This window comes from Ascaphus truei, chromosome 1 (assembly GCF_040206685.1).
Source record: "Ascaphus truei isolate aAscTru1 chromosome 1, aAscTru1.hap1, whole genome shotgun sequence".
NCBI lineage: Eukaryota > Metazoa > Chordata > Amphibia > Anura > Ascaphidae > Ascaphus > Ascaphus truei.
Window position 1 is genome coordinate 162,141,828 of NC_134483.1, and position 24,785 is coordinate 162,166,612.

Here is a 24,785-nt window from a genome sequence, read left to right on the forward strand (position 1 = left end):
GTTTGGTGTAAGCCAAGAACCACATACAAAATAATCATGTACTGACGTGTAGCTAGATCATTGAATGAATGAAGGCAGTTCAATAGCAGAGATATAAAGCATCATACTCTCTGCTCTTATTTGCTATAACTGAGACCTGACTCACTCAGTCTGACTCTGCGCTGGAAGCTGCCCTCTCTTATAGTGTCCTTCATCCCTCCCACACTCTGCGCCCTGATGGCAGGGGTGTAGGTTTGGGGCTCCTCCTCTCTCTGCCATTACCGAATCCTTCCTATTCCTCCCTCTCTTACTTTTCTCTTCTTTGAGGCTCACACTGTTCAGATCTTCTCTCCACTCCCTGTCCACATGGCGGTCATCTATTACCCACCTCCCTCTACTCATTCCCCTTCTGCCTTTCTCTCTCACTTTGAATCCTGGCTCTTTTCTTTCTCTCCTCAGACTCCCTTGTTCTTCTCCTTGGTGACTTCAATTGCCAAATTGATGACCCCTCCCTTGGGCTTCCCGTTTCTCTCTCTCTCTCAACTCTTCTTTTGGCATTCAACAGTGTACTGCAGCTAGCACCCACAAGGATGGCCACTACCTAGACCTGGTTTTCACTAAAAACTTTTCTCTCTGATTTCTCCATTTCCCCCTTTCCTCTCTCGGACCATCACCTCATCTCATTTTCTCTCTCTCGCTTTTCTTCTCCATCTACCCCTCGTTTCTGCAGAAACATGCGCTCTATTAACCTACCAGCCTTTGATTTCACTTTACGCTCCTCCCTCTCCTCTCTCAGTTCTGCTATAGACCCTGACAACCTGGTCAGGAACTACAACTCTGCCTTATCCTCCTCTCTTGATATACATGCTCCTCTTTCTATCTGCCGTCCTTGCCCTTCTAACCCCAGACCCTGGCTAAATTCCCACACGCGCATACTGCATTCCTCTGAACGTCTCGCAGACTTCCTTCACTGAAAATGTATGCTATCCTGTTTCAACTCTGCCCTCTCTCGGGTTAAACAAACCTACTTTTCTTCACTAATCAACACGCACAAGTCTAACCCATGCCGACTCTTCTCTGTCTTTGACTCTCTACTCAGATCACCCTCGGCTGCCTCCTCTTCTTCCGCCATCTCACCTCAGGACTTTGCTGACTATTTTAAGGAAAAGGTGGAATCCATACGTCAGAACATCCCCCCTGTTTCCTCCTCCCATCCCACATCGCTTCCTTACTCTCCTCCTGCCTTCCTTGACTCTTTCTCCGCTGTCTCTGCTGATCTTCTCTTCTCCCTCTACCACCTGCCCTCTTCACCCCATTCACTCCCATCTCCTAAAACCTTTTGCTCCTACTATAATCCCTACGCTCACACACATTTTTAACTCTTCCCTCTACTCTGGTACCTTTCCCTCCTCCTTCAAAAATGCAACAGTTATACCATTACTCAAAAACAGCAAGTTTGACCCTACCTGTCTTTCTAACTATCGACCTGTCTCCCTTCTGCCTTTTGCCTCCAAACTCCTTGAACGTCTTGTATTCTCTCGTTTGCTCCATTTTCTCAACACCTATTCTCTCCTAGACCCTCTACAATCTGGCTTCCGCACTGCTCACTCCAATGAAAAAGACCTCACTAAAATAACTAATGACCTCCATGCTGCCAAAGACAGAGGTCATTACACTCTGCTCATACTACTTGACCTCTCTGCAGCACCGTGGACCACCCTCTTCTCCTTCACATTCTCCATACTCTTGGTATTCGTAACAAAGCTCTATCCTGGATCTCCTCCTACCTCTCCCATTGTACTTTCAGTGTCTCTTTTGCTAACACCTCCTCCTCTATCAATCTGTCTGTGGGGGTACCCCAGGTCTCTGTCCTGGGACCTCTTCTCTCTGTACACACTTTCTCTGGGTGACCTAATCACATCCCTTGGGTTTAAATATCACCTCTATGCTGACGACACACACATTTATTTTTCAACCGCTCACCTTACACCTTTTGTACAGACCAAAGTTTCTGAATGTTTCTCTGCGATTTCATCCTGGATGGCCCTCCGCCGAATTAAACTTAACATGGCAAAAACAGAGCTCCTTATACTTCCTCCCAAACCTGGCCCTACTACCTCCTTCCACATTACTGTTGGAAGTACCATCATTCACCCAAGCACGCTGCCTAGGGGTCACACTCGACTCCTCCCTCACATTTAAAACGTATCTAAAACCTGACGCTTTTTCCTCCGCAATATTCCAAAGATACGCCCTTTCCTCTGTTACTCGACTGCTAACACTCTGACTCAGGCCCTCATTCTCTCCTGTCTCGATTACTGTAACCTTGTCACGGTTGTGCTCGCCACAAACCAGGGTCGGACCGCGTGGCTGAGGTGGGGTTGTATAAGCACCGACCTTAGACCGCGCAGGCTGATCCGGATTGCGCAGTTCGTAGTCGTACATTTCAGGATTGGGACTGGAGAGAGCAGCGTAGTCAATGAACGAGCCAGGTTCAGGATAGGAGACATCAGGGTAAACGTTATCCAAGTGGAGTTTCGGTAACAGGAAGTCAACTAGGTCCCGCTTCAGCGTAATAGCTGCAGGGCGGTAGCGGGTTCTGTGCGTGCGGTGACCATGGCCCATGGTACCGGTCTCAGAAAGGGATAGGCAGACCGGAGTGGGCACACCACCTGGCAGCACTGGTAAACCAGTGCTTCAGCGCAAGAGTCCAGAACGAGCCTGTGCAAGGAGAGAGAGAGAGAGCTACAGACCTGAGGACTCGTAGACCGGCCTCTGCTAAGGGAAGGGCAGCAGGCCTCAGGAAACAGGGAGCTGAAGTAAACACTGGAGCATCCTCCGCTTCAGCACAGGAATCAGGACACGGCCTCTGCAATGGAGAGAGAGCAGCAGGCCCCAGGAACCAGTAGACCGGCCTCAGCTATGGAAGGACAGCTGGCCTCAGGAAACAGGAAGCTGAAGCAACACTGGAGAGTCCTCCGCTTCAGCACAGGAACCAGGACACGGCCTCTGCAATGGAGAGAGAGCAGCAGGCCCCAGGAACCAGTAGACAGGCCTCTGCTATGGAAGGACAGCAGGCCTCAGGAAACAGGAAGCTGAAGTAACACTGGAGAGTCCTCCTCTTCAGCACAGGAACCAGGACATGAACTAGGAACATGGAACATGGGACAAGAACATAGAAACTTAACGAGAGATAACAAGCCTAGGGCTTGTGGCAAAACACATGTGACATCCAGAAAGGATTATGCTCGGCAGAGAAGCATTGTGGGGAAAGCTATATTTAAAGGTCAGCGAACCTATAGCAAAAGGGGGCATGTGATAGCATTGCTCTAATGACTGAGCCCAGGCTGGGGCTGCAGTAATAGCTTGCACAGCTGCAGAATATATCATGGGGAGTGTTCCAGGACTGCACAGTTCTGTAAGGCAAGGTACGCAGTAAACCGAGGTGTGGATTCCTTACAAACCTCCTGCTGTCCGGCCTTCCTGCTTCTCTCATCTGTCTCCCCTACAATCTATCCTTAACGCTGCTGCCAGAATCACTCTACTCTTTCCTAAATCTGTCTCAGCATCTCCCCTGCTGAAATCACTCTCCTGGCTTCCTATCAAATCTCGCAACTCGCACTTAATTCTCCTCCTCACTTTTAAAGCTTTACATCTCAGCCCTAATTTCTCGCTATGCACCATCCCGACTTTTGCGTTCTGCTCAAGGATGTCTTCTCTCTACCCCCTTTGTATCTAAAGCCCTCTCCCGCCTTAAACCTTTCTCACTGACTGGCCCACACCTCTGGAATGCCCTTCCCCTCAATACCCGAATAGCACCCTCTCTATCCACCTTTAAGACCCACCTCAAGACACACTTGCTTAAAGAAGCATATGAGTAGCAATGTGGCTAATACTAGACATGATACATAAAGCTTGGCCCCCTGCAGACGCACTTACCAGAACTCCCTCCTACTGTCTCTGTACGTTCTTTCTACCAATTCGATTGTAAGCTCTTCGGACCAGGAACTCCTCTTCCACAGTGTTACATTTATGTCTGAAGCACTTATTCCCATGATCTGTTATTTGTTATTTATACGATTGTCACGTGCGTTACTACTGTGAAGCACTATGTACATTAATGGCGCTATATAAATAAAGACACACATACATACATACATACAATACTCCTAGAACAAATATCACTCCACAAGCAAAGCCAATTCTAGGAGTCATAAAGTGTACAACTATACAAGCCTCACATATAGTATAACTTTGTAGAATGTATCTAGGTATATTATTGATACAAGGTACTAAGTAGAAATAGGTGAATTGAAACTGTTGGCAACAATGTCTGCAATTCAAAAGCAGGATACTAGCAGATTCCAGTGCCCTCATATACACTGCAGTATGGTGTGGTAAAAAAAGGATGTATCAAGGATATAATTGACCCAGTTGTTTATACGACAAAAATTATGGCGGATAGTTTGCTAGCAGTATATGTAAATAACATCGTGGAATACCTGGGGCAACATACAGTATATTGGGGTTGCAAAAGTAAACCCAAAGTTACATAGTTACATAGTAGATAAGGTTGAAAAAAGACTTCCGTCCATCAAGTTCAACCTATGCTAAATTTAGACAACAGATACTTTATCCTATATCTATACTTATTGATCCAGAGGAAGGCAAACAAAAAAAACCATTAAGGGGAAAAATTAATTCCTTCCTGACTCCAATAATTGGCAATCGGATTAATCTCTGGATCAACATCCTTCCCATGTATACTTATTTGGTATATCCCTGTATACCTTTCCCATCTAAAAAGATGTCCAACCTTTTTTTAAACAAATCTATTGTATCTGCCATCACAGTCTCCATGGGTAATGAATTCCACATTTTAACTGCCCTTACTGTAAAGAACCCTTTCCTTTGTTGCTGGTGAAACTTCCTTTCCTCCAACCTTAAGGGATGGCCCCGAGTCCTTTGTACTGCCCGTGGGATGAATAGTTCTTTTGAAAGCTCCTTGTATTGTCCCTGAATATATTTGTATATAGTTATCATATCCCCTCTTAGACGCCTCTTTTCTAATGTAAATAAATCTAATTTAGCTAGCCTCTCCTCATAAGTTAGAATGTCCATCCCCTTTATTAATTTGGTGGCTCTTCTCTGCACTCTCTCTAGCTCCATAATGTCTTTTCTTAGGACTGGTGCCCAAAATTGTACTCCATATTCAAGGTGTGGTCTTACTAATGCTTTGTAAATGGGCATAATTATGTTTACTTCCCTTCCATCCATTGCCCGTTTGATGCAAGATAAGATCTTGTTTGCCTTTGCAGCTACTGCATGACATTGGGCACTATTGCTAAGCCTGCTGTCTACAAGTACTCCTTAATCCTTCTCCATCAAGGATTCCCCCAATATATCTCCATTTAATTTGTAAGTCGCCTTTTTATTCTTGTATCCCAAATGCATAACCTTACATTTATCTGTATTAAACCTCATCTGCCATTTACCTGCCCACGTTTCCAGTCTCTCCAAGTCCTTCTGAAGAGAAATTACATCCTGCTCTGATTCTATTACCTTACACAATTTAGTATCATCAGCAAAGATGGAGACTTTGCTCTCGATCCCAACCTCAAGGTCATTAATAAACAAGTTAAAAAGCAGGGGTCCCAGTACCGATCCTTGAGGTACTCCACTCATGACTTTAGCCCAACCTGAAAAAGTTCCATTTATGACAACCCTCTGTTGTCTGTCCTATAACCAGTTTTCAATCCAGGTGCATATATTATTACTGAGTCCAACTTTCTTTATTTTGTACACCAACCTCTTGTGTGAAACCGTATCAAAAGCCTTTGCAAAATCTAAGTAGACAACATCAACTGCATTACCCTGGTCTAAATTCCTACTTACCTCCTCAAAGAAACAAATAAGGTTAGTCTGGCAAGATCTATCCTTCATAAATCCATGCTGACTATTACTAATAATTTTGTTTTCCATTAGGTATTCCTGAATATTATCCCGTATTAAACCTTCAAGTAGTTTCCCTACTATTGAAGTCAGGCTTACAGGTCTGTAATTTCCCGGTTGTGATCTAGCTCCCTTTTTAAATATAGGCACCACATCTGCTTTACGCCAATCTTGTGGTACTGAGCCACAAGTTAGTATAGGTTATATATGAATAGCGCTTTCTTAGTCAGGACATGTATACTCCAAACCATTATTCACATATAACATGCTTAATTAGTCTGAATGGAGGAGGTATCCACATCCCGCTAGCGCTCCACCACTGGGGCGACTAAAATACGACGGGCCGTTTCGCGTGAGGTACACGCTTTATGGCAACAATTTCAATTCACCTGTTACTATTTATTGTATTGCTTTGTATCAATAATATACCTAGATACATTCTACTAAGTTATACTATATGTGAGGCTCGTATAGTTGTACACTTTATGACTTCTAGAATTGCCTTTGCTTGTGGAGTGATAATTGTTCTGGGAGTATTAACTCCTTATGGGGCGATCCCTGTCTGTACTACTTACAGATAGAGTACCTCTCACTCCACAAAACCGCACCACCATCAGTATTTTAACCCACACATTTGTATATATACCCTCACACCTGTGTCCTACATTTTGATGTAATAAAAGTTTATTTTTTTTATTTTTATTGCCCATGATTCAATTTGAATGGCCTCGAGGGAGTATTTGTACCCTGGATAACATTATCCCCATGCACACGTACCTTCCATGAGTGCAATTAAAAAGGGATTCTTTTTGGATGGATTTTCTTCTTCACCCAATTCGGTATATATAATTTCTTAGGGATGTCTGGGAAACCCAATAGTTCAAAGGAATCCTGGTTGAAATACACTGGTATAAACCCTTAATATATATAAAATAAATATAACATAAAAAAAATCTAAATTAATGTAGCTAAATAGACAGACAGGGGAAAAAATAGACCGGAAGAGGCAGCTATTTAGATTGTTGAAGTCAGGGGCATCATATGAGAATTATAAGGCATGTAACCAAAGTTGCAAGTTCTTCAATACATTAATTACAAAGAGGATTAGAAAAGAGAATATAGGATACTTTCAGTGTGACATGGGCATGCACATTACTGAGAATAAGGAGGAGGCAGAGGTAATAAAGAAATGATTTGCCTCTGTATATACCAAGGAGGAACCAATTGCAAAAATATTACAAGAGGAAGCTACAACCTCAACATTAATTGACATTTTAACTCAGGAAGAAGTGCGGAGGCGATTTGATCAAATTAAAGTAAATAAAGCACGGGACCCGGATGGCATGCACCAAAAGGTTCTTAAGGAGCTAAGTTCAGTCATAGTCAGAGTGTTATATTTCATATTCAAGGACTTGATTTCAACAGGCTCTGGACCACAAGACAAAGCAGACGTGGTTCCTATATTTGGAAACGGAGCTAGATCATAACCAGGCAATTACAGCAATAGTGCAGAAGCGACTTAAAGGTTTATTAAGACATAATATTCAGGAATACTGTTTGGATAACACAATTATTAGTTACTTGTTATTTTGCATCCTCTTGGCACCAATTTGTTATAGTAATTGGATCCAATTTTGCCTCACTTCCATCAGAGAGCTATTTTGTGCCATAGTAATTCTCCTTGTGGTCTAATAATTAAAATGACAAGCTGTGACCCTGAAAACACTCAAATATAGTGACAACCACTTGTGAGCACATTCACGTCTCAGACAGGTCTGCAACCCTGCTTTTCTCCCATTATCTCTTAGGATACAGTGCTTCCACTGCAGCCAGGGATTCTGGGAAATGATAGGCAAATGAGCATAACAGCGTCACCTTTTACATCATACAGTATAACGCTCAAGGTGACAAAGCAGAATGTGCCCACTTGTGGGGAAATTAACAGTGACTACCAAAACAATACTGCTGTATTCAGCAAGTTGTATGGGTTATGTGTATTACAGCAGCGGTGCGCAAAGTCAGGGGTGCGACCCCCCCAGAGGGGGGGTGAGACTGACTGTGGGGGGCGGAGGGTTTACAGAGGCCCCGCGCGCTTCCCGAAGGCACTTAAATTAAGTGCTGGGGGAGCTGCGGGGCCTCTGTAAACTTGACTTACCTTGGCTCCGGCAGCTTCTTAGACATGTCGCCATGGCAACGTGACATCATGTTGCTGTCTCAACGTGACATCATGCCGCCGAGGTAAGTGGGGTTTGCAAAGAGGGGGGTACCGCCGGCAGGGGGGTGCAGGAAAAAAAAGTTTGTGCCCCCCTGTACTACAGGATTGGTGGGGTGGCAGTTGACTTGCCCTATCCAATCTATCGTGCAAGGTAAAAGATAGACAGGACAAGACTAGTTAGACTAGGACAAGAGACTGTTTTAGAAAGACTCTTTGAGCGCTGCCACTCCCATTGCATGTCTGGAGTCTGGCGGTCCTGAGCCAGGAGGGGCCCTTGGTCACAAAGCACCACTGCAGGAATTAATTTAACTCCTTTATTGGACGACGATTGCCAACAACCCATTGCCAGATAATCCATGCCTCTTCCATATACTTTATTATTGGACTTCTTATAGATGAATGAATATGATTAGTATAATTTCAAAGTTATAGAAGCCTGCAATTGTTTCAAGTGTTTTCCATTTAGGGGACACATATTATAGTCGCTTGTTGTTACAAGAAGACTATTTTACTTTCAGTTTACTTTCCTCCCTGCTTGCGCCCCCCCTTCCCTCCCTGCTTGCGCCCCCCCTGCCTTACGTCCTCTCCAGCTCCCAGCATCAAATGACGTCGCAGGGTCATGTGACGTCACATTGCCCTGCCAGCGTGACATCACATGACCCCGTGGCGTCATTTGACGCCGCGTTGCCATGGCGATGCATCGCCGAAGAGAAGGTAAGTGAAGTTGCAGAGGCCTCACACGATCCCCTGGCATTCATTTAAATGCCTTGGGAGAAGAGCGGGACCTCTGCAACCGCCGCGCCCCCGCTGTTTAAGTAATGGCGTCACAGAAAATAAACTTTGGCAGTGGTACTGTAATTCAGAAACTCATAATTAGGTTTAGCTTATGAAGTCAGGAATCAGGGAAGGGGTACTGATATTTATGAGGAACTCAGATCAACCCCGTGATGTCAGTATTGAGATACAAGGGATAGATAGCTCTATAACAGAATTCCTAAGGACCCTATTCAATCTGCGGTGAAGCTATCTTCCCAGTGCTGGAGCAATGCTCCATTTAAATGAATGGAACTAAACTCTTCTCCAACATGTGTAAGGCCTCGGACATGGTCAAAAGGACCGTGCTGAGGCGTGCTGAGCCGCGCTGAGGGGAAACATTATCCCTATCAGCGCGGCTTTAGACGGCGCTTCCGCAGGCGTGCGGAGGCGTGTGGAAATGCAGGAGACAGGCACGTTTACATTTTGCCGCTCATGCAAGCGCAGGGCCGTTCACGTGACTGCCAGAAGCCAATGGCAGTCCGTGACGTCGGCGCCGTGACGTGGCGCGCTAGCCCCGCCTCCAGGCCCGCCTCCCAAAAGCCTCCCACCCGGCACACAAGCGCGCTCGCTGACGCTCATGCAGGGACAGAAAAAATCTCCTGCGTGAGCAGGAGAGCATGAGCGTCAGCGCTGCCCAGCGCCGCTCCCTGCACCATGTCCCAGGCCTAACGTGCCTTCACCGCATGGTTCCGTAAAATGTACACTACAAAAACTCAAGCAGCAGTGATTGGGGCTTTAACATAAAATCCATCCAATTACAGCTGTGATTATCAAAAATCCTCTGCGTCTGTCTTTCACTAAACATGCTGCTTTTATCACAGATGTGAATAGCTTTGTGTCGTTTATATAATAAATTACTTTACAGAATTTTTAGTATACGGTCCTGGTGCACTGATTATTTTTAGAATATGTTGCCAAGGAGACTTCAATTTGCACAAGGTTTCCGTGATCATCCTGTTCATTTCAAAGTGTTTCGAATGTTACTTTTCAATCTTCAACTTGTCTTTTTTTTTTTTCTTTTTTTTTTTTTAGTTTTATGGCTGTTTATCTCAACAACAGAATATGATGCAGGATTATGTAAGAACCACCACATATCACAGAGCTATATTACAAAACCACGTAGACTTTAATGACAAGGTAAGAATGGGTATTTACTAATTAGATGATAAAATCTTCGGGGGGCATTTACATTTTGGGCCGGCTTGATGACGGTGCACCGAGCACCGATCGCCGCGGTTACAGATTCCCCACGCTCTTCCCCACAATAATTAAACTTGTTGCCGGGGGAAAGCGCGGGGCCTGTGCAACTGTCTCTTACCTTGTCCAGCGGGATCTCCTCCTGAGACGTCTCGTTCTCGTGGAGCCTCGATGTCACACTGAGTTGTCATGACATGGCGCCGTGATGTCACATGGCATCGCGTTGCCATGACAATGTAACGCCGCATGGCGTCGCGATGTCATGACGCTGCGTTGTCTGAGGAGATGCCGCGCCAGACAAGGTAAGAGGCCCGCAAAGTGTAAAAAGCACAATTTCGGTATCTTTGACTATTCTATGACATTAGACAGCAGAAACAGGTAAAGTTACGGGTCTCGGGCATATTTCGCTGGCAGCGGTTGAAATGTGATGGTACAGTTTGAGTTTAATTTTCTTTATCATTTAGAAAACTATTAGTGAATTGCATCAAATATTTGATCTCTTTCAATAAGGTCCTCTTTCAGTTCTTGTAACTTTTATTACCATCACATTTTGTTTGTATGACTCTGTGATCCCTGGGCAAAGGTTTGGTAAGGGGGTTATTTTTGTAGAGACGTGTCAGTGTGTAATCAGTGCCGTACAGCTACACACTGTAGTTCAGGGGTAGCCAACTTCAATCATCAAGAGCTACCAACAGGTCAGGTTTTCAGGATTCCTCCTTTAGCACGGATGGCTCAATCAGTCTTTGACTGAGCCACGTGTGCTGAAGCAGGGATATCCTGAAAAACGGACCTGTTGAGGACAGGAGTTGGCCACCCCTGCTGTAGTTTCACATTACACACAGGTAAAAACACATTTTGTCACTACGTACAGTAATATATATATATATATATATATATATATATATATATATATATATATATATATATATATATAATTAAAAATAAAAATGTAGTTTTCTTTCCCCTTTCTTGTCCCCACCCTTTCATTTATTGCTCTTCATAATATAATATTTTTCCCCCTTCCTGTTCTGCCTTTATTTCATGGTTTCCTATTCACTTATTACCTGAGGTTGTACTGGACGTCGGCTGTGGATCTGGCATCCTGTCGTTTTTTGCTGTGCAGGCTGGTGCAAGGAAAGTGTATGCTGTGGAAGCCAGTTCTGTTGCGAAATTTGCTGAAGTAAGTGTGCGCTTTGACTCCACAGAAGCAATCTAGGCAGTGAAGGGTGATAAAGACCAGGCAATTATGTTAATACAGTGGTATGGTAACCATCATTAAAATGCTAAGTCAGATAGGGGCTTGTTCTGCATCCACTGAATCGATCTGGTTGGTTATGGATGAAATACACCATCGACTTAAACTACGTTTTTTTTTGCCCGAAAACAGCAGATCGACCATTTTGGTGGATATACTGTACAGACTGTATATACTGTGGATATACTGTATGCTGGATTTTGTCCACATGCTTGTAAAGTAGCACTGCTATCTGAAAAATGTATGATATACAACAATTTTCACGCTACAGGCGGCCTTCAGCTGGATCACGTATAAGTATCAAGTATAAGAAGCTTCTAAGGCTTGGTCCCCGGTGTCGGCGCTGCACGCACACCTGCCAGGCTGGCGGTGCGTGCAGCTCTATTCTCCAGTCTGTGTAGAGCTGCAGGGGAAAAGACGGGGGGCTGTGATGGGGGCGTAGCGGGTTTGCGGCCATGACATCACCCGGCAGGTTTGCCCTCATTGGCTGAACCACTGGTGGGCATCGCCAGATCTGAACACAGTTTTTCTGTCTTCAGAAAAATTTGGCCGCGCAGTGCAACGGCCAACCCTGGTAGTGGGCCGAGCCCCATTGAGGGGCGGCACTTGTTCCTGCAGAGCATGCCATAGCGGGCGCTGCAGCAGGCAGCGGTGACCTACCCTAACCCAACTCACACAATGTGTTAGCCAGAGATGTTTATGCAGCAGCCCATTAGAACTGCTTGGGATTTTTCATGCAAATGCAAGATAAAATAAAATAACCGAGACATAAAGCCTGATGCACTTGAAGCAATCTGCATCTAACAGGCAAAACAGCTGTTTTTGTTCCTTGCTGTATTCATTAATCACTTATTGCACGTTGTAATCGGGCCAAAACAGCCATTTTAACTCAGTTGGGTTCCGGGTACAATATGCAAATTGACTTGTTCATGGGCTATTCATTAAGCCTTGAAAATCAAGGCCAGAAATGTTCCTCCCATGGAGGGGGAGAGGGGGGGGGGAGGGGGAGGGGGGGGGAGAGGGGGAGGGTTGAGAAGGGGGGGAGAGTTTAAATTAAAATATTTCAAGACATCTCAGGTGGAGTTGAGATCTATTTGGTGGTGTATAAGTGAATGAGCTGTCTCTCTAGCTCTCAAATAAGATGTCAAACTGAATTTTTATCCATAGATAATTCTTAATGTATAGATTTTAATTGCGTCAAATTGCATGTCGTTTTTGCCCAGTTTTGCATCAACAATATCGAAGTTTAAAGCAGCAGAACATGTGAAAACGTATGTTTTTTTTTCTGATAAATCAGTTCTGTAGCATTACATAATAGTGACTGTTTTTTTGTTTGTTTTGTTTTTTATTCAACTCTTAATGACATTTTTAATACGTTTTAAAGCATCCTTTGATTTCTATTGCAGGTTTTAGCCCGCCTCCCAAGCAGTGGGGGATCTTAGTAACACTTTCCTGTTAGGGATAATATTTTGCAAATGTTCCCAGCCGTTTGAGCTGTAAACTGTACATAATTTTACCTTTGTAATATAAGGATACATTCTAGCTGCTGAGTTACACTGACTGAGGTAGCCATTATGTTAGGCACACAATCAGGATGCTTGCAGATTTATATCAGGAGCACCAAACGATTGCCAGCCTGGGCAAGAATGTAAAATTATACATTGTCACATGCTTTACATATAAAAAATGCAATTGCAAATGCAAATGCACTATGCAATTGCGTTGTCGTGCGTGGTGGGGAGGTGTGGTGGAGGCATGGCAGAGGCATGGCCGTGATGTCATGATGACCCGGCTGTCACGTGACAAACACAAAATTGTTTGTCGCGCAAAAAATTGACTGCGCGGTCGGGCACACTATGGGCAGCATCGTGAGGGTACATACATTTGTTCCGGAGGCGCACAGTGTTGTGCACGCCGTCACTCGTCACGAACAACACACACAATGTAACAGAAGTGGAAATCGCATCAAGGTTGGTTGGTTGTAGTGCAAATTCAACTTTACATACACATAAATAGTATCAATTGCTATAATAAGATGACCTACCCCTTTTTACTAATCAACAATTATTAACCCTACGTAATTAATATAAAGCACATTGGAAAGCTCCAAGGTGCACATTTTTGTCTGTTTTTGAAAATGAAAATGTTGTACTGATTTAAAGTAATATATAATTTTTTCCAAACTTTTTTATTGGGTTTTTCAGAGGGTAGGGTACAGCATAACATATCAAAACAAACTGATAAAGAAGTCATTAGTTAGTTTTGAACAAATTGACAATAGTAGAGCTTCCGCACAACCTGTTAGGATCCAGGAGTATCAAGCCCTCCTCTCCGTCCGGAGGGGGGGAGTCTATGGATCTGCACCCGTCTCTCCTTTTCAAGAGGAGAAAGCATAGTTGAAAGGAGGAAAGGAAGAAAGAGGGGACCGAGAGAGGGGTGGGGAGGGGGAGAGTGGTATGCAGTGGCATAAGAGAGGGCCGCCCATGGCCCGATATCCATCGAGCTCTAGAACAGAGTTTGAGTACTCTATGGGGGTTTAATCATATGGACAAGCTACCCAGGTTGTGTTGAATTTGTCTAGTTTTTGCTTGTTGCTTTTAATCGAGCTGATAGGAGTTCCATCAGACGGACTTCCCCGGTTCTGGTGAGGACCATCTCCCTGTTGGGTGGTCTAGTTTTTTTCCATTTTGCACTATTGAGCGGCGGGCTGCCGTTAGTACAAAGGATGTTAATTTTTTGATCTGAGGAGGGAGGCCTTCAATAGACTTACCCAACAGAAACGACACCGGATCCAGTGGGACCTCCACCTCACTTATCTCCCCCACCATGGATCGGATCATATCCCACAAAGGGCCTAACACGGGACAGGTCCACAGTATGTGTACCAGGTCTCCCTGCTGGCCGCATCCCCTCCAACAGAGGTCTGACAGGCCAGGGAAGGCCTGGCTCGGCCTACTTGGGGTGAGGTACCAGTGGAATAAAATTTTGTATATATTTTCCTTGATAGTGGTACAAATTAAGGTTTTGGTTGTGGCCTCCCAGATATCCTTCCAGTCTTCTCTATTTATTTCTATATTGAGGTCTGCAGTCCACTTAAGCATATAGCTATGGTTGACGGGTACCAGGGCACGTGCTAGTCCCATATAAATCCCAGAGATCAGACCCTTCCGATATGCTCCTACTGCACATATCTTTTCAAAGTTAGAGGGGCTTTCATACTTGGAGTTGTGGGAGATCGTTGTTAAGAAGTGTCTAATCTGGAAGAAAGCGAATAGGGGGAGACCCCCGGGGGCATATTTCTCCTGTGCTTCGGAGAATTTCATAGGCCGTCCTTTGATTAGCAGATCGGATGCTTTTGTTATATTGGCTGCTTTGAACAGTCTGAAGTCCCTAGGATCACAACCCGGGTGGAAGTCCGGATTGCCAAACAGGGGGGTCAGAATTGAAGGGGAAGATGATAAGCCAAATTTAGTTCTTGTTTTTGACCATATCCCCCATGTACATCTCATTGCTCCCAGGGCCATCCTGCCCGGCGTTGTCTCCCGCCTCCCCCCCCCTCCGCCCACAAAAGGGAAGGGAGGGAGAGGGGAGAGATGTAGGAGGCTTCAATCTCCAACCAGCTACAAGACACTGGGTCATTATTCCATGTGGCCGCCTGTTTTAGGTGGGCTGCAAGGTAGTATTTGGAAATATCTGGTACTCCCAGACCTGCACTGTCTCTTGGTGCCATCATAACCGATCGTGCCACGCTTGGCTTTTTCCCATTGCAGATAAATTGGAGTATATTATTTTGGATATTTTTGAGATCAGCTCCTAGGACCTGGACTGGGAGTGTTTGGAATAAATACAGAATTCTGGGGAGGACATTCATTTTTACTGAAGCAACTCTACCCAGCCAGGAGATATGGTGTTCATTCCAGCTCTGTAGGTCTCCTTTAATTTTAGCAAATAGAGGGGGGGAAGTTATGCTTAAACAATATCTCATATGAGTTTGTAATTTTAATTCCGAGGTATCGAATATAGGAGGAGTTCCATTTATAGCTGAAATTAATTTGTAATAGTTTTACCTCGGATGGTGTCAGGGATAAATTTAGGGCTTCAGATTTGTCATTATTGATTTTGTATCCGGACACCTGGCCGAATTTTTCTAATTGTGATTGAAGGTTGGGGAGGGACATCAAGGGTTCCGCCAGAGACAATATTACATCGTCGGTGAACAGGGATATCTTGAATTCTTCTTGGCCTATTTTGATTCCCTTTATATTGATATCTTTTCGGATGGTGGCCTCCAGGGGCTCTATCGATAAGGCAAAGAGGAGAGGGGACAAGGGGCAGCCGTGTCTCGTACCGTTTTTTATTATTACGGGACTTGGGAGCTTTACCAATGCAGATGGGTTTTTATACAGAGCTCTGATTCCCTCGAGGAAAGGACCTCGGCAGCCAAATTTGATCAGAGTGTGATCTAAAAAGTCCCATCTAATTCTGTCAAATGCTTTTTCAGCATCGAGGCTCAAAATAAAGACCTTGTATTAGAGAGATGTACATGATCGATAATATTTATAATTTTACGTGTGTTGTCCGACGCTTGTCTACCATGACAAAGCCGACCTGGTCTTTGTGGATCAAGCTCGGGATTATTGGATTTAGTCTATTGGCTAAAATTTTGCTGTATATTTTCAGCTCCGAATTAAGAAGGGAGATCGGTCTGTAGCTGCCGCAGTTTAGTGGATCCTTACCCTTTTTATGAATTATTGCTAGGTTCACTAGGGACATTGAGGGAGGAATATATTCCCCTTTCATGAAGGAGTTGAAAACTTCTACTACGTGTGGGATCAGCACTGCCTTAAATTTCTTGTAATAAAGATTAGAGAAACCATCTGGGCCCCGGGTCTTGTTTGTTTTTAATTGTGCTAGTACCTCCAGTATTTCACCGGCGTTTATTTCCTCATTTAATTTTAGGGCGGTTTCTTCTGAGAGGGCTGGTAGGCTACATTCCTCTAGATATTTTGTGATAGCCGTCAACCCGGACTTCGCGTTCTTGTGTGGGTTCAGGTTATAAAGTTTAGTATAGTAGTCTGCAAATTCTTGGGCAATTTCGCTCTCTCTGAGTGTTTTGGAGCCGGATTTCGTCCGAATTGCAGTAATTTGGGATTTAACCCTAAAACCTCTTAATTTATTGGCCAATATCCGGTCAGCCTTATTGTCCTTGTCATAATATCTCTGTTTTGTCCACCTCATCGCCCGCTCTACCTCATCAAGTTGGACGGCTTTTAATTCCATCCTTGCTATATTAAGTTTTTTGTATAGCTGTTTTGTTGGCTTGTTTTTGTGTTCAGATTCTAGCGATCGAACCTTTTCTGATAATTCTTTATATATTCTCTCCTTTTTTTTCTTTTGGAATGACGAGATGGAAATGAGGGAGCCTCGGATTGTTGCCTTATGGGCCTCCCAAAGCGTTGCTGGAGAACTTACTGAGCCCTTGTTCAAAACAAAATACTGATTTTTTGTGATACCAAATTTATTACCTCTGGAGAGTTTAGCAGAGAATCATTTAGTTGGAGGGGGAAGGGAGGGGGACGAGGAGGGGGAATGGAGGGGGAGGGGAGAGAAGGGTGGGAGGAGGGGAAAGGGAGGGGGAAGGGGAGGAGAGAAGGGTAGGGGGGAGGGTAGGGGGGGGAGGCGGGGAGGGAAGGGGGGAGGGAGCAGACGGGGCGCGAGGGGGAGGAGGAAAAGGAGGGGGGGGGCAGATTTGTGTATTACCTATTACATTTTAAACTTTCCTCTCTGGATTCAAGCTTATGCATATACTTAACACAATTCCCAGGTGGTGAGGGGAGGTTGATAGTGGGAAATCCCCCGGTGCTCTGTGTGCCAGAATGGGATATGAAGAGCCACAAAGGGGTCGGAAACCCTGAGCCCCCCGCGGACATGACCCCTCCTCCACCCCCGATCGCTCGGGATCGAGAGGGACAGCTGCCTCCAATCAGACCCGTGAGTTCCAGGCTCTACCATGAGGTACAGTTCCTAACGCAGCATCCACTCCCTCCGAATCCTCGCCATAGGCCCTAGCATCCCAGAACACCCCCCCCCCCCTCAACCCCCACTGGTGGCAGGGCTCTGGTGTCGCCTGCACCACCCCCAACCCCCAGGGCGATCAAACCAGCGAGGCTCGTATACTTGCGGGACAGATCATGGTGGTTGCATCCGTTGAGGGTCTTTGCTGTAGGGTTCCGACTGATTAGTTGAGAGACCTGCTAGTTGCTTTTCCTGCAATTTTTTCGGAGGCGCGTCTCTGTCTTTCATGTTCTCTTGGGCCACTTCTCTGTCGCTCCTCCTTTGCGGTCTCGAGCATTGTGAGGCCTAGGTCTTTGAGAAGCCTCGGTGTATCCTCTGGATAGGAGAGCGTGTAGAATTTGCTACTCTGGGGAACGATGATTTTGAAAGGAAATCCCCATCTATACCGGATTCCCTTGCTTCACAGTAGTTCAGTGAGCGGTTTCAACTCTCTTCTGCGGTCGATCATGGATCTAAAGAGATCGCTGTAGATTTGGAGCAGCGAGCCACGGAAGAGTAATTCAGACTTTTTGCGACTTGCAGACAGAATTAGCTCTTTTATGCGGTAGGAGTGAAATTTCACCAAAATGTCTCTCATCCTCTTGGGGTCTGTATGATTTGGGCCTGGAGCCCTATGGGCCCTGTCAATTTCTACTGAGCATCTGTTCAAGGTAGGGACAAGTTCTATGAACAGGTCTTTCAGGAAATCTTCCAGGAGGTCAGTTGTAACTTCTTCGGGGATATAAAAAAAAAAAGGTATTACCGGCGCCTATAAAGTCCAATAAATGAATATCAATAAAAATCAAACCAATCCTTGGAAAGTCCAATAATGTCCTTAAGATGAATGGGCAGAGATGGGGGGGGGATAGATAACTCTCACCATGCAGCAGTGCAATATGTGGAAAAAAGACAACAAAACAAATTATGGTGCAGTATGCCAATCAATGTTGACTAAAAACAGTGAATACTAACAACACAAAACAAACATAACAGACAAACAAGACAAACACTAGTAAGGCTGGAGATAAACACAAAGCTATTTAATAACAACACATAATGCTGGGTTCCGGAGGATAACAAGGAATTGCAGCAGGTCCAGAGGGGTAAAATTGAAACCCTACTTACAAAACAATGATTGAAAGCAGGCAATGGAGATAAAAATCGCACTGGTAGTCTGAAAGTGACCGGAGCTCTTTTCCATGCATCCCCTCGTGCTCAGCGTGGATGATGACGTCACTGGAAGGCGGAACTTCCGGACGGATGTGACGTCACACACCGCAGGACTTCCTAGAACGATGCTCCCCTCTCTTTTCTTCCCCCTATGACCTGGATCGGCTGCTAAACAGTGTCCTCCTTCACCAAAGACAGCTTTTGAAATAAGAGAATAACTTCCCAACGCGTTTCATGCGCATGCGTGCACTTCTTCAGGGGGTCTTCAGGGAATTTAGCGAATCCCGAGGTTTTGTCTCCTCTCTCGGTTCTCCTGGTCTTCCACCTGATCCTTCAGGGCTCTCAGTTCAAGTCCCAGTCGGGACATGTCATCTTCCATAGCAGATTGCGATACCCCCACCTCTTCCACTTTGTATTCAACTGCATCTGTTCGTTCCGCATGGGTGTGTATTTCAGCTTTCATATCTTTTATTGCTGCGGACAAATCCTCTTGAAAGCCTCTACGCATGCGAGAGAATAGGTCTTCCATATAGTCCCTGTCAAGGTTTCCCTTCTCTCGGCCATGCTCCACTAGGGGGGTATTTTCTAGTGTCTCTGGAACACCTGTGGTGGCGCTATCTTGAGAGGATTCACATGAGGGAGAGGGATGCAGCCCTGGTTGAAAATAAGTTGAGACGCTCTGTTGATTCTTAATTCTAGGTTTATTCGGCATCTCTGTTGCTTCGTCTAGCAATTAAAGTGGTTTTTGTGCATCAGCAATCTGGGAAGGGTGCTTTTTTTTAAGAGCTTCTTTGTGAGGGGGCTCTGAGGCTAATTCCCTAGGGGTCCATCCTGACCGACGCCACAGGAAGTCTCAAAATGAACATTTTTAGTGAGATAAGGTCGGACACTCTTCCCTCATTCTGTTGATTGGTTTTCTGGAGTAATGGGGTCGGGGGGTGGGAGGCACAGACTCCAGGAACTACTGTCAGATCTCAGCTAGAGGGTAGGAGGGGGTGCAAAGGAGACAGTTCACAGCATCTTTTATCCAGCACCTCTCAACCTTTCACTGCTTTGAGCAGGCCATATTGGGGATAGAGGGGAGGTCAGCGGGTCCTGCGCAGCTCCTGTCTGCGATCGGAAGAGCCCCCTGTCTGAGGGGATGACCACAAGTCCCCCTCCACGACATACCCGAGCCAGCAGTCTGGGGGGCTGGGGGGAGATACAGGGACTCGCGCTCAGTTGGTACCCCCACGGATCGCCGATCCATAATGGCCGCCGCTCCCTTCACTACAGCTCCGTTGGCAGCTCTCACTACAGCGCCAGGGTCAGCGCTGCTGTAGCTTCCCCGGCGGAGTTGAGGTGAGGTGGATGGGGAGGGATCGCGCGTCCTCGGCAGCAGGGGGTCCCGAAGGCAGGGACGAGCACCGCCACGCACCTCCAATTCCCCCCGGCAGAGCCGGGTATCGAGCGGGGGGAGACCGCTCCCTGAGCGCACAGTCTCACCTTTGTGGAACTAGGTGACAGTTCGCTGGCTTTCTGGAGTGGTTTTTTTTTTTTTGCCGGTGATCTCGTCCGACGGGGCTATGTGGGAGAGCACACCAGCCCGGCGGCCATTTTAGCCCGCACGCAGGGCCAAGTTAGCAGAGACCTCTCACTCCTCGTGCTCACGCCCGCTCCTTCTTTATAGACAACCTCCTTCTGGACCCTGGGAGGGTCACTGAGCGATCACCTGCCGCTCCGCTTGTTTTTAATGATTTTTTTATTATTTTTTTTATCTGATAACGGCCTATTAGGCTCCCTGTGGCAGCGGAGCTATTCTAGCCTGCGACCGTTTGGTTTGGCTCCTTGGCCACCTAAAGTAATATTTTAAGCACCTGAAAAGTCATTTTATAATGCAAAATGCTTTTATCATTCTATTAAGACACTTAATCTGTCCCAGTGTGAAGGCTATATAGAAAACAGATGTATCTAGCTGTGAATAAGTGAGGCGCTATTATGTATCACATTGAAACAAATATCAATTTTTCAGTTCTATAGCACACAATCCAGCGATCTGAATACATTATGGCACTTATAAAATAGTCTGCTTTATTTAAGCTAGAATAGTTTCTGCCATTCTATACAATGCAAACAAAAGTGACGCTGGTAAAAAGGAATCGATTCACAGAAATGTCACAATGAATCCGGGACTAGTCTCGATTCTTAGTATTCTGAGGGGAGCCGAGGGAAACATTTCAGCAAGTTCATTCAGGAGATGATAAAGATAATAAATAAAATATAGTCCCTATATTTTAGGTAATCAATTAAGTGTGGAACTACCAAATGAATGAATACTATGATCCGCTACATTAATACATAATTTTATATTTTATTGCATGGAACAGTTGTGACCATTCCCTTTCCAACCGTATAGTAAATGCAGATCTACATATAAAAAGGCCATAAGATGTTATTTTCTCCTTCAGACCATGGAAAATGCATGGTTACACCCAGGATAGCCAAAACAATAAAAACGTGGATGAAACCTACAAGGAGCCACAGCTGCTGTGAAGTAACACTAAGAAAATGAAATAAAGTTAGGGATTCTGAAACATAGGAAATCTGTTCTCAACACCAAAGAAATTATTTTGAATAAAACCAGTTAATACATGCTTGGAAAGAGGGAATGTAAGAGCCTTGGTCTTAGGCATTAAAATGAGAAATGGTGTATGGTAGTACAGGATAAAGGCTAAAGACCTAGTGTTACACAAAGTGGTTGTCTGGTTTGTACATAGCCTGCTAGACCTGTTGAGTTTGAGGTACAGCTGCCTTGCTGAGTTGAAGCAAATGGAAGATGGCTGCATAAGATATTGAATAGGGTGTCTAAAGCAAATATGTATGATGTGTCAAGAGAAGCATAAGCTATTCATTTCTCTTTGGGCCTTTTAGGATGGAATCTTGGAGTCTTGGAGATTCCATTCCTGGCTCTGGAAAAACAGTTTAGATAGGATTCTACATTTGTGTTGACAAAAAAAAGTAAGTTAGAAGTGATACCTTCAGTAGATAACTCGGTAAAAAGACTGCAAGCTTTCAGGACCCCAAAGACAGATTTTTTACAAATGCACCGGAAATAGCATGTAATATTTATACAACAATGACATTCTAGTACGTCTGGATGTACAGATGTAAATCAGTGTGATACACAAAGTAACATGGAAATGCAAAAAAGCACATGGAAATTGGACAGGAATTAGGGTAACAGTATAGTTTATTAGCAGCAGATAGAATGTGGTTGGACGGTTAGGGATCTTGGCCGCGGGTGTCCTCAGGTGGTCCACACGTGTGTCTGGGGGCCCTCTGGTGTTTCCCGGGGGTGTCTGGGGGCCCTCAGATGGTCCCCGCAGGTGTCCGGTGGTCCTCAGGTGGTGTCCGCAGGTGTCCAGGGGCCCTCGGGTGGTCCCCATGGGTGTCATGGGGTCCTCAGGTGGTGTCCGCGGGTTTCATGGGGTCCTTTGTGGTCCCCGCGGGTATCTGTGGGTCCTCGGGTGGTCCCTTAAAGTGACATCACATCCTTTTGAACTAATGTGACCTTTCACATGGTACAGCAATCCCATTGGCTGTAATACTATGTGATATAGCCATGTTGTTTTAAGGAGGTGTCTGGCCAGTTGATTAGTGTAACACAACAATGCAAAAAGGACACATAGATAAAATCAGGAATTGGAGTTATGTATAATCTTTATTTATATAGCGCCAACAATGTACTCCGTGCTTTACAAAAGAGACAATTCAGTCGATACATCCTTTTCTCAATTGAGTCCTGTATTCAATATATAAAAAATGTACCTGCGTTTATATCCCCATGTTTTGCTTTCTCTTCCAATTCTGAAATTCCCCTTAATAATTGTAACTTTCATGTCTTTGATATAACGATTGGGGCTAAAATGTTGTGTAGCCCCAATGTAGTCGGTATCTGTTTTTTTAAAAAAAAAATTATTATTGGCAGTGTTCGACAAACCTATACATTTGCACGCCCCGGGCGAGTGGATTTAACATTGTGGCGAGCTCCTATTGGCCCAAGCAGCACACGTGTGGTACTAGGTGGCGAGTAGATTTTTTTGTGATTTGTCGACCACTGATTATTGGTCTAGCAATGTACAGTAGAGGCAAAGTTTATTCTAACATTTGCCGTAAACTAGCCGGGTTACATTCTGGGTATGTGCTGGGTATGTGCTGGGTATGTTCTGGGCTAGTTTGAGGCACGTTTAAGGCATTTCTGCATTGACTAACGACCCATAGGATTAACACAGCAGGGATCCCTGGCAGTCCAATTCAGTTTGAATGGGACTGCCAGGGACCCCCGCTGTTAATCTGATAGGCCATTAATCAATGCAGAAATGCTGGGGCTAGTTTAAGGAAAGTTTAAGGCATGTATTCAGAATGTACCTGGGTGTTTCCTGGGTTTTTTGGGGAATTGCCACTGGTTTTTGTTCGAATAAGAGTTGCCTCTACTGTATGTTCATTCTTTTTCTTATTTTTGGTCCTGTTTCACATTTATCAAATCCACCATTAAGGCATTGTGGTAGTAGAAAAGGATGTATGCCTCATTCTGAAATATAAATACATTCTACTGTAGCTTTGTAATTAGGAATTCCTATATACAGACATCCTGCTCTCTACACCTCACACCTTCACTCAAATTCCCAATTAGTTCAGTGAAGGAATAAATCGTTAATATATTTTCTTGAATATTTTTTTTTCTATAACAATTCAATTTAAATATACTCTTAACAATTGACTCAATATGTTTTATTATGCATATAATCCCGATATCATGCACATACAAGGTAACATACCGGACTTAGTTACAATTTACAAGGATGTCAAATTGTAGCAGCGTGTGGCTATCCTGCCTTCCTGTTGAACCAACCATTACGTCAATTTGCTTCTTTATAGCTATTATTTGTCAACCCTTTCTGTCTTTTTCATGACCTGCAAAGAATAAGTGGCCAGAGCACTAGCAGCAAGTAGCGCTACGGGTGCAATTAGTCAATTTACACACAAAAGAATACAGTACATTGAAGTTAGCATAATGTATAATACACGTGACCCTTCATGCTGCAAAGAGCTGCAACACAGCAGTACCCCGGACAGGGAATACAACCTTTGCTGCCTTCCTGCACCCAGCATTTCATGAGAGGCAGATGTCCTGTCAACCAGGTTAGCCTCCCTTGGTGGTGCTGAGGCTAAACCATGTACCCTCGGATCGCCGTAAAGGCTGGTGTATCCTTGGGTCTCCATGAAGTAGGAGATGAGAAAAATGAACAGCTGAGCCCGCTAATTGCTCAGAGCTGTAGATTTCATGTGAACGCAGCTCCTCACTTGGCTTTTACATGCTGAATCTCAGAGCTGGCAGGAATCCGTTTTCGAAGGTTCTACTGACCATCTCGAGATCAACAAAGTTTTACTTACTTTCTCCCGTTGATGCGAAATATGGAAGAGTCATGGGATTTCACAGATTTTCACTGTGAAACTACAGTTCTTAGCATCCTGAAAAAATAAGGTATTTTGCAGCACTCTTCCGCACCTTCCCTCATTAGTACCATGATAATACAGCAGCAGACTTTTTTGGCAATAACAAATATAAGGGGGCTATGCTCTGAGCGTTCATAAGTCACTTATCGAGCACTTATAGGCCAAAATGCCTACTGCGATTCTGTAAGCCTCGATAAGTGGGCGATAAAGGAATGAATCGCCCAATTTTTCAGCCGTCAAAAAAAGATCGCCGGGTGAGCGGCGATAAGCCACTTATCGGCAGGTTCTGAAAATCGTGCAATTCTATTAGGCACGAATAGGTTATTGAGGCCTATCATGGCTCTAGATTGGCGAGTTTCTCCCAAAATCCTCACGCCAGGAAAAGTTCGTGTGAGGCTGCTGAGAAGCTGCTGAGTGGCGACGATACAGGACTTAGAAAAAAACCCGCTGTTTTTCTGCATCGGATTGATTCTGGGAGTCCCCAGAGCTGATATCCATTAATATCAGCACCGGAGACCCCCGGCATGAATCCCATGCAATAAAAATACATTTATAGGCAACTTCATTACCTTAGCGCAGTGATTCCCAACCAGGGTTCCGTGGAACCCTGGGGCTCCTTGAAGCAGTCTCAGGGGTTCCTCCTACAGAACA

At 44.9% G+C, this 24,785-nt stretch overlaps 1 protein-coding gene across 1 annotated transcript in view; it reads left to right on the forward strand.

The window, feature by feature from the left end:
- LOC142493314 (histone-arginine methyltransferase CARM1-like) overlaps positions 1-24,785 on the forward strand; it is a 140,345-nt gene that overhangs the window by 74,829 nt on the left and 40,731 nt on the right. The window contains exons 4-5 of the mRNA XM_075597101.1: positions 9,995-10,099; positions 11,229-11,339. Coding sequence (XP_075453216.1) covers positions 9,995-10,099; positions 11,229-11,339 — 216 coding nt within the window. The remainder of the gene's footprint in view (positions 1-9,994; positions 10,100-11,228; positions 11,340-24,785) is intronic.